Source organism: Sus scrofa, chromosome 1 (genome assembly GCF_000003025.6).
Source record: "Sus scrofa isolate TJ Tabasco breed Duroc chromosome 1, Sscrofa11.1, whole genome shotgun sequence".
Taxonomy (NCBI): domain Eukaryota; kingdom Metazoa; phylum Chordata; class Mammalia; order Artiodactyla; family Suidae; genus Sus; species Sus scrofa.
In genome coordinates, this window is record NC_010443.5 from 57,205,321 (window position 1) to 57,219,243 (window position 13,923).

Sequence of the window (13,923 nt, forward strand, 5' to 3'; positions counted from 1 at the left end):
CTAGTGTCTGCCCCCCAGTGGCTGAAGTTGGTAGGGGGGTTTGCTGTAGGCTTCCTGATGGGAGTGACTGATGCCTACCCACTAATAGGTGGAGCTGATTCTTATCCCTCTGGTGGTTGGGGATTTGTCTCTGGATGGGATTAGAGGTGGCTGTGTGCCTGAGGGGTCTTTAGGCAGCCTATTTACTGGATTGTTTGCCTGGGGCTTCTCAGCTCTGACTGACAGGTGGGGGCAGATTTTCCCAAAATGGCCCCCTCCAGAGAAAGTCATGCTGCTGAATATTCCTGAGAGCTTGCTTCCAATGTCATTCCCTCACAACAAGCCACATTCACCCCTGTTTTCCCAGGATGTCCTGCAGTCAGGTTTGACCCAGATTCCTATGGAGACTTTGCTTTGCCCTGGGACCCAGTGCACATGAAAGTCTGTGTGCACCTTTTAAGAATGGGGTCTCTGTTCCCCCAGTCCCATGGAGCTCCTTGCACAGGCCCTACTGGCCTTCAATGCCAGATTCTCCAGGGGCTCTTTCTCCCAGTGCCAGATGCCCACACATGGGAGTTTGATGTGGGGCTCAGAACTCTCACTCCTGTAGGTGAGTCTCTGTGAACCAGTTAGTTTCCAGTCTGTGGGGCTTCCCACCCAGGAGATATGGGTTTGTTTTTTTCATGTAATTGCCCCTCCTACCTCTTGATGTGGCCTCCTCTTTGTCTTCTGAAGTAGGATATCTTTTTTAAGGTTTCCAGTCCATTTGGTTGAAGATTGCTCAGCCTTTAGTTGTGAGTTTTGTTTTTTTTAGGAGAGAAGTTGAGCTCCAGTCCTTCTATTCCTGCCATCTTAATCCCATGTCGGGTGCTTTCGTTTTCTTCAAATATCCAGGAGTGGAATAGCTGGAGAGTATGTTCTGTTTTTAGTTTTTTGGGGGATCCCCATACTGTTTTCCATAGTGGCTGTATCAGTTTAGATCCCCACCAACAGTTTAATAAAAGGGTTCCCTTTTCTGCACATCCTCAGCAGCACTTGCTATTTGTTGTCTTTCTGATAATAGCCCTTCTGACAGATGTGAGGTAATAGCTCATTTTGGTTTTGATTTGCATTTCTCTGATGATTAATGATGTTGAGCATCTTTTTATGTGCCTGTTGGCCATCAGTATGTCTGTCTACTTTAGAATAATGTCTGTTCAGGTCCTCTGCCCATTTTTTAATTGAGCTGTTGGGGGTTTTGCGGTTGAGTTGTGTAAGTTCTGTGTATGTTTTGTATATTAATCCCTTGGTGGATATATTGTTTGCAAACATCTCCCATTTTCAGCTGGGGGAGAGGCTTCTCATTTTGTTGATGGTTTTCTTCACTGTTCAAAAGCTTTTTAGTTTGATGCAGTCCCACTTAGTTTATTTTTGCTTTGATTTCCCTTGCCTAAGGAGACATATCAAAAAAAAAATTTAGATATCAAAGAGTGTACTGCCTATGTTTTCTTTTAGGAGTTTTATGGTTTGGGGTCTTATATTTAAATTCATTTTGAGTTTATTTTTTATGTGGTGTGAAAATGTAATCCAGTTTGATTCTTTCGTAGATGTAGATGTTCAGTTTTCTCAATACCAGTTATGGAAAAGACTGTCTTTTCTTCATCATATATTCTTGCCTCCTTTTTTGTAGATCAATTGACCAAAGGTGAGTAGATTTATTTTGGGGCTCTCTATTCTGTTCCATTGATCCATGTATCTGTTTTTGTGCCAATACCTACTGTCTTGATTACTGTAGCTTTGTAGTACAGTTTGAAATCACATGATATATCTTTTGTTTTTCTTAAGATTGTTTTGGCCACTTAGGGTTTTTTTGTGTTTCCTTACAAATTTTAGCATTATTTGTTCTCCTAGTTGTGTGAAAAATGCCATTGGTGTTTTTATAGGGATTGCATTGAGTCTGTGTCATGACCAGTGCTGCAGAGCAATGGGAGATCCTGAAAGAGGGAAGGACAGCAGTGGGGTATAAAAAAATACACAAGACTTTTTTGCGTTTAGAGAGTGAGGCACCAGGAGGCACTCTGTTCTGCAGAACAAAGGCCCCTAGGCTTTAGCCCACATGATTTTTATTAAGGAAGGTGATGAGATTAGTGGGCAAGAACAGGCATAGACAATGATGAGGTTATCTTCCTAGTGATATGGAAGGGGCTGTACCCTTAGGACACAGTGTGGCTGTTTGTAGAATAACATGGTTAATGCTTAGGTCCCTTATCTTCGAAGGCGACCCTGTACTTTAGAACTCTGCATCCACAGATATTTGCCTTCTGCAGAGTTCAGCTGCTCAGTGGTCTCCAGCAAATCTGTAGATTGCCTTGGGTAGTATGGTCATTTTAACAATATTAACTCTTCCAAGTCTTGAGCATGGTATATCTTTTCATCTGTCTGTGTCATCTTCAGTTGTTTTCATCAGTGTCTTATAGTTTTACAATTAGAGGTCTTTTACTTCCTTAGTTAGATTTATTCCTAAGTATTTTGTTCTTTTTGATGAGATTATGAATTGGATTGTGACATATAGAAGTTCCCAGGCTAGAGGTTGAATCAGAGCTTCAGCTGCCAGCCTACATCATAGCCACAGCAATGCAGATCTAAGCCATGTCTGCAGCCTATGCTACAGCTCACAGCAATGTCAGATCCTTAACCCACTGAGCAAGGCCAGGGATTGAATCCGCATCCTCATAGATACTGGTCAGGTTCTCAACCCACTGAGCCACAGAGGGAACTCCTTATAGTTCTTACTGATAGTTTGCTGCTGGTGTATAGAAATGTAACAGATTTCTCTATATTTTGTATCCTGAAAATTTACTGTATTCACTAATGAATTCTAGTAGTTTTTTGATAGCGTCATTAGGGTTTTCTGTGTATTGCATCATGTCATTTGCAAACAGTTGACAGTTTTACTTCTTTTCCAATTTGGATGCCTTTTATTTCTGTTTTTTGTCTGCTGTGGCTTGGACTTCCAACCACAATACTAATACTTCTATTCAATACCAAGTTGAATAGAAGTAGCAAGAGTTGACATCCCTGTCTTGTCCCTAATCTTTAGCTTTTTACTGTTGATTATGATGTTAGCTATGGGCTAATCATATATGACTTTTATTACATTGAGGTATGTTTCCTCTACCCCCACTTTGTGAAAGTTTTTATCGTAAATGGAAATTGAATTTTGTCAAAAGCTTTTTCTGCACTTATTGAGATGATCATATGATTTTTATTCTTCAGTTTATTAATATGGTGTATCATATTGGTTGATTTGTAGATGTTGAACCATTCCTGTTACATACCTGGCATAAATTACACTTGATCATAGTGTATGATCCTTTTAAATCATACTGTTGAATTCAGTTTGCTAATATTTTGTTAAGGATTTCTGCATCTGTATTGTCAGTGATACTGGCCTATAATTTCACTTTTTTGTGATATCCTTGTCTTACTTTGTTATCAAAGTAATGCTGGCCTTACAGAATGATTTTGGAAGTGTTCCTTTCTCTGCAACTTTTTGGAATAGTTTGAGGATAGGTGTTAACTCTTTAAATTGTTTGGTAGAATTCACTGGTGAAGTCATCTGGTCCTGGACTTTTTTTTATTGGGAGTTTTTAAAATTATTAATTCATTCATGAGTTTCATTTCTGGTAATTAGACTCTTCATATTTTCTATTTCTTCCTCTTTCAGTCTTAGGAAATGGTGCATTTCTAGGAATCTGTTTATTTCTTCTGTGTTGTCCATTTTATTGGCACCTAATTGGTCATAGTAATTTCTTAGGATCCTTTTGTATATCTGTGGTGTCGTTTGTAACTTCTCCTTTTTCACTTCTGATTTTAGCGATTTGGGCCCTCTCTTTTTTTCTTGATGAGTCCAGCTGAGTTTGTCAGTTTTGTTTATCTTTTCAAAAAACCAGCTCTTAGTTTCTTTGATATTTTCTGGGTTTTTTCTTTTATTTCAGTCTCTATTTCATTTATTTCTGCTCTGATCTTTATGATGAATTTCTTTCTACTAACTTCAGGTTTGGTTGTTGTTCTTTTCTAGTTCCTTTAGGTGTAATGTTAGGTCGTTCATTTGAGATTTTTTTTGTTTCCCAAGGTAAGCTTGTATTGCTGTAAACTTCTCTCTTAGAACAATTTTTACTGCATCTCATGGATTTTTGCATGTTGTGTTTCCATTTTCATTTGTCTCCAGCTATTATTTCCTCTCTGATGTATTTAGTGACCAATTGGTTGTTTAGGAACATACTATTTAGCTTCCATGTGTTTGTGGGTTTTGCCATTTTTTCTTGTAATTTATTTCTCGTCTCATACCTGTAGTCAGAAAAGATACTTGATAGGATTTCAGTCTTCTTAAATTTACTGAGACTTATTTTGTGGTCTAGTGTGTGGTCTTTCATAGAGAATGTTGCATGGGCACTTGAATGTTTATTCTTCTGTTTGGGATGGAATGTTCTGTATATATCTGTTAAGTTCATCTGGTCTAATGTGTCATTTAAGTTCAATATTTCCTTATTGGTTTCTGTCTGAATAATCTATCATTTGATGTAACTGGGGTGTTAAAATCCCCGAGTATTCTTGTGTTAGTTTTAATTTCTCCCTTTATATCATCTTATATTTGCTTTATGTATTTAGGTTTCCTTTTTGGGATACTAATATAGTCATAGTTGTTACATCTTCTTGTTGGATTGACCCCTTTATCATTATGTCGTTTGTCTGTTGTTACAGTCTCATTTTAAAGTCTGATTTGTATGACGTAAGTATTGCTACCCTGGCTTTCTTTTTATTTGCATTTGCATGGAAATTCTTTTTTCCATCCTTTCCCTTTCAGTCTGTCTTTACATCTGAAATGAGTCTTTTTAGGCAGCACATAGAGAGAGGTCTGTTTTTTTAATCCATTCAGCCACCCTCTGTCTTTTGATTAGAGCATTTAATCCATTTATTTTTAAAGTAACTATTGATAGGTATGTACATATTGCCATCTTGTTCATTGTTTTGGAGGTTTTGTGGTTCTTTTTTATTCCTTTCTTCTTTTTCTCTCTTGTGATTTAATGACTATTTTTAGTATTAAATTTGGATTCTTTTCTCTTTTTTGTATATGTATCTATTATACATTTTTGGTTTGTGGTTACCTTGAGGTTTGCATATAACTATATATGTGTGTGTGTGTGTGTGTGTGTGAGTGATTATTTTAAATTGCTGATCTCTTAAGTTCAAATGTGTTATAACAGCCCTGTGTTTTTATTACTTCCCCCACTTTACTGTTTTTGATATATTTTACATCCTTTTGTTTTGTGTATCCCTTAACTACTTACTGTAGATAATAGATGATTTTACTGCTTTTGTATTTTATCCTTACTTTTATAGTTGATCTACTACCTTTACTATATATTTACCATTAGAGGTGAGATTTTTTTTCCTTTTGTTGTTTTCTTATCTTTAATCATGGCCTTTTCTTTTTTTGCTTAACAAAGTTCTTTTAACATTGCTTGTAAAGCTGGTTTTGTGATGTTGAACTCTTAGCTTTTGCTCATCTGTAAAACTTTTGATCTCTCCTTCAAATTTGAATGAAAGCTGTGTGAGGTAGAGATTTTGTAGGTTGTAGGTTTTCCCCTTTCATCCCTTTATCATGCCACTCCCTTCTGGCCAGTAGAGTTTGGCTGAAAAGTCAGTTGCTAGTCTTGTGGGAATTCTCTTTCTGGTATGTAGCTTGTTCCTTTTCTCTTTTTGCTTTTTATATTCTCTCTTTATCTTTAGTTTTTTTTGCCATCTAATGACAAGGTGTCCTGGTGTGGGTTGATCTGGTTTGGAATTCTCTGTGTTTCCTGGACTAGATGTCTGTTTCCTTTCCTAGGTTAGGGAAGCTTTTAGTTATTATCTTCAGATATGTTCGCTACCCCTTTCTCTCTCTCCTAGGACCCCTGTCATACAGATGTTCGTAGTCCTGATGTCCCAGAGGTCTCTGTCATTTTTTAAAATTCATTCTTCTTTTTTCTGTTCAGTTTGAGTTTCACTACTCTCTCTCTTCCAGTTTGCTAATCCACTCCTCTGTGTCATCTAATCTACTATTGAGTCCTTTAGTGTATTTCTTAATTCAGTTATTGTATTTTTTAGCTCTTCTGGTTCTTTTTTTATAATCCTCTTTGTTAAAAACTTCTAAGTTTCACTCTGTTCATCCATTCTTCCTCCGAGTTCTTTTGAGTATCTTTATGATTACTACATTAAAATTTGTATGAGGTAGATGCTTATCTCTTCTTCCCTTATGCTTTAAACAGTCTTTTAATAATTTTTTTATGTTTTGACTGACTTGTAGTATATGCTTAGTGTGTCATTGTTTCTAACTTGTGTTGCTAAGAATAGAAGAATCATCTCTGCCATTTTATAATTGGTTTTTGCTAATGTTATTGGTATTATCTTTAGTTTGCAGGAGTATTGCCCATTTTGATTTAATGAAATCTAAATCTGTAAATCCTCTTAACTGGGCACATATAAACTGCTTCTGTATCTTCATGCCCTGAAATTAATGAGTGAGGACCATAGTCAACCCTTCCCCATTGTGAATCCTGTCTTTTTCTCTCAGGGTACTTTATACCTTTCAAACCAGGCAGTAGTGTCAGTGTCACTGTGTACATTGAATATTAGTAAATCTTTATTTCTTTGAGAGGCTACAACCTAGAGCAGTGTTTCTTAAGAGTGTAGTTTTTGGATCACCTGCATTAGTATTACTTGGGGCTGCTGCTTAACATGGAGAGTCCTGGCCTCCCCTACAACTTTTTTAGGTGACTGAAGCTGAAACTCACTGGCTGGTAGAGCTAGGTGATCTTTGTTCCACATGTAACATAAAAAAGATAGGGTCCTAGGAACTCTCATTATAGAAAAGTTTTTGGTTTTTTTTTTTTTTTAAAGGTAAAATATTTGAGAGAGATTTTCTGAAGGTAAAAGATTTCCTAAAGGGAAGGTGCCCCCACTTAAACCTCTTTCTGTTAGAGAACTATTGCTGGTTTGAGAACTAGGTAGTGAATTTGAGTTTCTTAATTCAAAATTTCTTTATTATTTTTTATTAGGTAGAAATTAAAGCTGGAGCACATGATTATTATAACGTTCTTCCCAATAAGAGCCTGTGGAAGGCTTATGTTGAAAACGGAAAAAAGCTGGGCATAGACTTCATTTCAGAAGATGCAGTGTTCAATGGCCCTTCAGGTAATTAAGTCCTTTCAACCATATTGTGCTATTTGAAGAAGGCACAGTGGTTTTGTTTAACAGTTTGGAGGTTGGGGAGGTATTGCTCAATTTTTGTTGTTGTTGTTGTTGTCTTTTTTCCTTAGGGCCACACCCACGGCGTATGGGGGTTCCCAGTCTAGGGGTCAAATTGGAGCTGTAGCCACTGGCCTACAGCATAGCCACAGCAACGCCAGATCTGTGTCTGCGACTTAACACCACAGCTCACAGCAACACTGATCCTTAACCCACTGAGTGAGGCCAGGGATCAAACCTGTGTCCTCATGGATGCTAGCTGGATTCGTTTCCACTGAGCCATGACAGGAACTCCCTTGCTCATTTTTTTAAATGACGTATTTTCACAAATTTAATTAGAGGAAAGAAACTAAGGAACTCTTCAGTGAATGTAGAATGTCAAATGAGCAGATTTGTTTTTAGCAATAGCCAGTGTACTCTGCTTTATGTTCCAGCTATTTCTAGTGTTTAAATTTCCTTAGTTCTACTTTTTAAGAAAGCAGTTTAGAGGGGAAATAGAATTTTAATGCACTCTCAGTCATCAGTAAACAGGTTACTAAGGACTTTATTATATGGGGGCAGAAACTCCTCAGTTTCTGAGGAGAACAACTATTAGAATTTAAATAATCATAAGCATATCAGATTATTTTGGGTTTTTTCCCTTTTAAGAGCATTATTACTAATATGGTTGTATGTTAGACATGTGCCTCTTAAAATATAATAGATGTTGGTGAAGTCCATTCAGAAGGACCTGGAGATAAAACTGGGTATTGATGTCATTCAGGGAGATAAGAATGTTCAAGAGAGAGCAGGCTGGAGTATGGTGGGTTGGTATAAATTATTAGCTTGTTAAATTTGAGGTGCTCACAGAACTTCTAAGGAAAGCTCTCCAGTAGCCTGTTGAATCTGGAACCCCTAAAAGTTGTCTAGGTGGAGACTGAGGGGTTGTCAGTACACAAGAGCTAATTGAAAACACAGGTTTCAGTGTTGATGTGGTTGCCGGAGGACACAGAGGGAGAAGTAGCCCGAGGCGAAACCCTAGGGATCTCCTGCACTTAGGAGACAGGCCAAGGGAGTGACTAGAGAAGGAGGCAGAGGAAGCCAGACAGTCAGGAAAGAGTGAAGTCATGGGAGCCAAAAGGGTAGAGAATTTCTAGAAGGGAAGGAGTGGTAAATCATGACAGGCACTGTGGAGATTAAGTGTCCTCTAGTGTCCACTGGACTAGCAACTAGAAATTCATGGTTTGTCTTACCTTTCCAAGGATCTACCGACTTTGGAAATGTTACTTTTGTGGTTCCTGGGATTCATCCATATTTTTACATTGGATCTCAAGCCTTGAATCATACAGAACAATATACTGAAGCTGCAGGTAAGTGTTATTAGAAGCGAATGTTTGGCACATGCTCTCTCTTTGTAGCCATAGCTGCCTTTCTAACTATTTATTTTAGCCTATTATTATTTCCTTACCTAACATGACCTCGGTAAATCTATGTTATGGTGGGCAGTAGGAGAGGTGATTTAGATATTGAAAGCTGACCTAAAAACTGACACATCAATTGTAATACATATGAAGTTATCTTTATTCATTTTCTCTATCTTTTAGGGTCACAAGAAGCTCAGTTCTACACCTTGCGAACGGCCAAAGCGCTGGCAATGACTGCATTGGATGTTATTTTTAAGCCAGAGTTGCTAGAAAAAATCAGAGAGGACTTTAAATTGAAACTTCGAGAAGAAGAGTTTTTAAATACAGTAGAATAAAAGGAAAGTTTAGGAGCCACTTATGGATCATTAAGAAGTGTGATTTTTTCCTTAATCTTTTTTAATAGGGAGGAGGATGTGGCTTGTTTTTCAGTCTTAAAGGAGTCATGTTTCTCTTACCTGAAAAGTGAGGGTGTGATGTGGAGAAAACATGTCACCTCATACTTAGAATCAAAATTTCACAAATCTGTATCTGATGGAATTATAGTTTTTCAGAGCTGGTATGTGATAGCATTTTGTAAATAACCTGGATGACACAGTTTATCAGAGATTATATTTTCTAAATCCATATGTTGTATGAATATACTTTAAAAGATCCAAGAAATTTCAAACCTTATATTCAGAATTGACACCTGAATGATTTTTTTGGTAGAGGGTGGTAAACTTGTGCTCTAAAGTTGTTCTAAAATTCAAGCACTAAATTTAGGGAAAGTTCATTTGGACTCTCTGACTATACCTGCTTAGATTTAGAAAATTTCTTCATTGGTAATAAAGGTAGTGCTTTTAATCAGGAATGCTATGCAGAAACCATGAGAAACTCAGGTACAAAGAATAAACTTTGGTTTTTACCATTTGAAGGAAAATGAAAAAAATTTTATTCTCAAATTTACTCTAAGAAGTGGCATTAAAGTGCTCTTCCTCATTCCATATTTCTGTAATAGGAAAAAAGATGGATAGCGTTAGACCCTTCCCATAAGCTGTTTGCTTGGTGACCCCATATGTCTAGAGGAATTTACTGAGAGAGGAGCAGTGCCTCCTTACTTTGACTGTTAATGCCTGAAACTGGTCCCTTCTACCTAGCACCTCTATTCAGGCTTCCCCTCAGAACCAGACCATTCTGTCCAGCCTGACTGGACAGTATAGTTTACTGAGTTTAGGCGACAGAATTCTAAGCATGCTAGCACAAGCCAAACTAAAAAGCATTTTAAGTTTTTTCTGGTGTGATTTTCTTGAACATAATAAAAGAATGTGAAAAAAGTATCCAGTGTAACAAATATTTTAAGCTGTGAATAAGTGAAGGTCCAGTGTACTTTAAAGGGAGTCCTCACATTTGAGCGAAAGTGTCCCCAAAATGGAAGGAGAGAAAAGGCAGCGTTCGGCCTCTGCACCTTAAACCAGTCACTTGGGTGCCCTGAGTCTTTAGTTTCTCATTTGGAAAGTTAGATGAGATCCCTTATCCATAGAGTCCTTTAAACTCTAATTCCTCATCTGAAATTATTCAAAGTTGAAAGAAAGAGGGGAGAATTTTAGAGGAGAATGAATAGTTGAGAATTGCTTTTCTTCTGTATCAGGGGTCTGCTGACTGTAGCCTGATTTGGCAAGCGGCCTGATTCTATATGGCCAGCATGCTAAAAATGGTCTGTACGTTTTTAAAGGGTTCCTATATAACAGTAAAATAAAAACATTCTCTTTGGTTTACAACATATAATCACATTTTATCCTAGAATAAAACTTCAGTCCTCTGAATTGAAAACATTGAGAAAGGGATGTAGATGGTAGTGCCCTGGTGTCGACCTTTATAATGCACTGGGCTTGTCCTTATTGGGGGTTCTGGCACTTTAGAAGTTTGCTTTCTTTTAGCATTTACTTTGTTCTAGGATGTAGCTACCCTGCTGCCTTAAGACCGTCCCCTATGCAAGCCGCTCTTCTAACTCTTCATCTCTGCTTTTAGAGCTTGATCCTCCATGACACTCTTTGTCTGATTATTTATAATCTCAAAATGTCATGGTGGGATGTATTTTCCAGATAGGAAAAGGATGAACAAAGGCTTCATGCTGAGAATGGCTATCCAAAGACCTCTGGTTTATCAAAACAGTTAGTTTCCTAATTATCAATTAATAAACTTCTCAGTTACAAGCTTTAAATTCCTTATATAGGGAGTTCCCCAGTAGCTTAGGGGCTAAGAATCTGGCATTGTCACTTGCTGTGGCTCAGGTTCAGTCCCTGGCCTGGGAACTTCTGCATTCTGCAGGTGCAGCTGAAAAAAAAAAAAAAAAATCCTTATGTAAATCTTGCACACTCTAAGGAATGTGCCCTTACGCTCTAAAGCCTTGATAAAAGTCTAGAACAGTTACTGTTAACCAGTCTCCTGACATACTGATATTCTGTCTTTTGTGAACTATCACCAGTTGATTGTTTGGAGTCATCTCCCTTTTAGAAACAAATTAGTGTCAGGTTAGCATTCTGACTTTACTGATTTACTTGCATCCTGACAAGTATCCTGCAAGGTGTGGAGTTGCTGCTGGTGTGCAGGGAAGAGGTGTGATGTGTAGCAACACCGCCTGCCCCAGCCCAGCCTGAGAGGTGGTGTCAATGTACCACGAGGATTACGTCATTTCTGAGTTTCTGTGAGACTGTTTTCCTTTCAGCATTTTAAAAACTTGGTCAAAATATGAGATTATCCATTGGAATAGGTCCTGGATTTATCCTGTCCGAAAAGAGGTTATGAACTGGTGCTCTGGAGTCTTATCTGGGAGTATTCGGCTGCCCCCACCCCAGATCTCACCTTGCCATTTCAGCCTATTATTACTTTACGTTATTAGTATTAGTATTACTTTAACAGCTATTTAACATACTTCAGATTTTTTAAAACCCCTTTTTACTTCTTGTATACACTGAGTTAATTGAGCCATATTACACTAAAAGGTGTAAATAAATACATAGAAAAATGCCAGGTCAGAAAATCTCATGTCCAGAGGAACCAGCTGTAGCTCATCTTCAGTATCCACCTGAATTTGGGAGACTGCTTCCTTTGTCACAGTGGTTTCTTCTTTTGGAACTGAGTTCTTTCTTTAGCCTCATAATTCAGTGGCATATTTGTAATATGCTAAATTTTCATAAACGTATATGCTTCTTAGCATAAATTACCATTGTTGAATAGTGCTCACATTTTGGATTAAGTCTTCAAAGATTTGGGGAGATAAATGAGAAACCACTAGATTACATGAGAACTGTGTCACTTTTAGATAAGAAGGGTTTTATATATATATATATATATATATATATAGCTCTTTATACTTAACAGATGAATATTTTTAGGAGGTTGGCATATGGCTGGGACTTTTAAAAGTTGATACTTTTTTAATCATGTTTTTGAAGAAGGGGCCAACTAAGTTTTTCTCCCAGAATTAGTTTGAATGATGACACTTTACTATCGTTTAGATTCAGTGATTATACATTCTTCCTCCACTAGATTGTATAGTCTTTGAAGCCATCGTCTTTTTAATATGCTTAATTTCCTTTGAGTACACTAAGACCTGACTCTTTAAAAAAAAAAAAAACTGAAAGTTGAATATAATATGATTTTATAATATACTATTAAGTTGAAACTAATATGATTTTTAAAATATTGAATTAACTCTGACCTTAGCTAGAGATATGGGTGGACCTACTTGAGGTATCTTTGTTTTTATGGAAAATGCTTTTATTGTATGCTTTTTTTTTTTTCACAATTTTTCATTGTGCACAGCCTGAACTGAAAGCCTTTTTGTCAAGTATCAACTTTTGGTTATCTTTGTTAAATTAATAGACTTTAAAGATATAATCCAAAGTAATGGTTTAAATTTAATTATAGGTTGAAAATGTTTTCTCTCTCTTTTTAAGAGTTGCACCCGAGGCATATGGAATTTCCCAGGCTAGTCGTCAAATCGGGAGCTACAGCTGCTGGCCCTCGCCACAGCCACAGCAACGCCAGATCCAAGCTGTGTCTGTAACCTACACCATAGCTCACGGCAACACCAGATCCTTAACCCACTGAGCGATGCCAGGGATCGAACCCTCATCCTCATGGATCCTAGACGGGTTTGCTAACCGCTGAGCCACAAAGAGAACTTCTGAAAATATTTTTTTCTTTTGTGACTTAATTTTAACAGCAAGCCTGACTGAATATGGGACCTTTATAAAACAATTATGTGGCACTGCTAAGTTACTATATACTTTATAATAAGATTGAGTATAGCTAATATTTAGCTTGCCTCTTAAAATTCTCAGACTGCTTTTCGTTTTAAAAACTACCTGCGTTTTATGAACTACTTGGGGTAATTTTCCCTTTTAATTGCTTCTTCCTATAGTACTCATAAGGGCTGGGGTGTTTAGAAGAAACTAGAATATTTTCATGTGTTTATGAATACTTGTATAAACTGAAAGTGTTTCAATTTCCATGATCCTCCAAAGGACAGTTTTTTTATTAAGTTGTATTGATATATGAACTGTTATAATTTCAGCAGTTGAGTTCAGGGAACATTTGTCAAGGAGAGCCTACTTCTAAGCACTGGGGATGAGGAGAAGAGTAAAATATGGACCTTGCCCAAAAAGCTTGTTGGTGGTGGCAAGTTCTCATAAGATTTGCTTCATCTGAACAACAGTGGGATGGAGGGACTCTCCAAAGGCTGTGGTCTTGGAAAGTTTTGAGGAAGTGTTTCTACAATATATAAAAATACCTGAGTCACTTCAGTCTCTTTGAATAGAAGAAATTGATATGAAAAGTCTTTTCTTAAAGAACGATTGTCTAATTTTATAAGATGTTCTTTTTAAAAAACTTTTCTATAGTTATGTTTTATACATTTCTTAACTTTTTTACCTGAAGCATCTCTGGTCTTCTGGAAAGTGTCCTGCATTAAATGCTCATAGTGCCTTCAGACTGTCAAAGTACATTTTCATTGTAATATAAGTCAATTGTCTTTGTGCTAACCAGCACCTCTTTAGAAGTCTGTAAAGTATGGAAAACGATTTCTTTTTTTTTACCTACTTCAAGCATTTTGCAAACCAGTTATATAGTTGAGGATGGTACATTTTGATATGTGTGAAGTTAGTATTTTCAAGTAAGCCCAATCAGTTTCTACTACTATCGGATCATAGTAATTTTTTAAATATCTACATATATATTGAGGTATGTATGAAAAAATCTAAAATGCTAATAAATATGTTTATCAAATAGC

The 13,923-nt window shown here is 37.0% G+C and overlaps 1 protein-coding gene across 1 annotated transcript in view; it reads left to right on the forward strand.

Annotated features, from left to right (window-relative positions):
• Nucleotides 1-13,923, forward strand: part of PM20D2 (peptidase M20 domain containing 2) — a 31,225-nt gene extending 17,302 nt beyond the window's left edge. Inside the window, exons 5-7 of the mRNA XM_013992683.2 lie at nucleotides 7,059-7,194; nucleotides 8,490-8,597; nucleotides 8,832-13,923. Of these exons, the coding sequence (XP_013848137.1) occupies nucleotides 7,059-7,194; nucleotides 8,490-8,597; nucleotides 8,832-8,986 (399 nt within the window). The 3' untranslated portion in view covers nucleotides 8,987-13,923. The remainder of the gene's footprint in view (nucleotides 1-7,058; nucleotides 7,195-8,489; nucleotides 8,598-8,831) is intronic.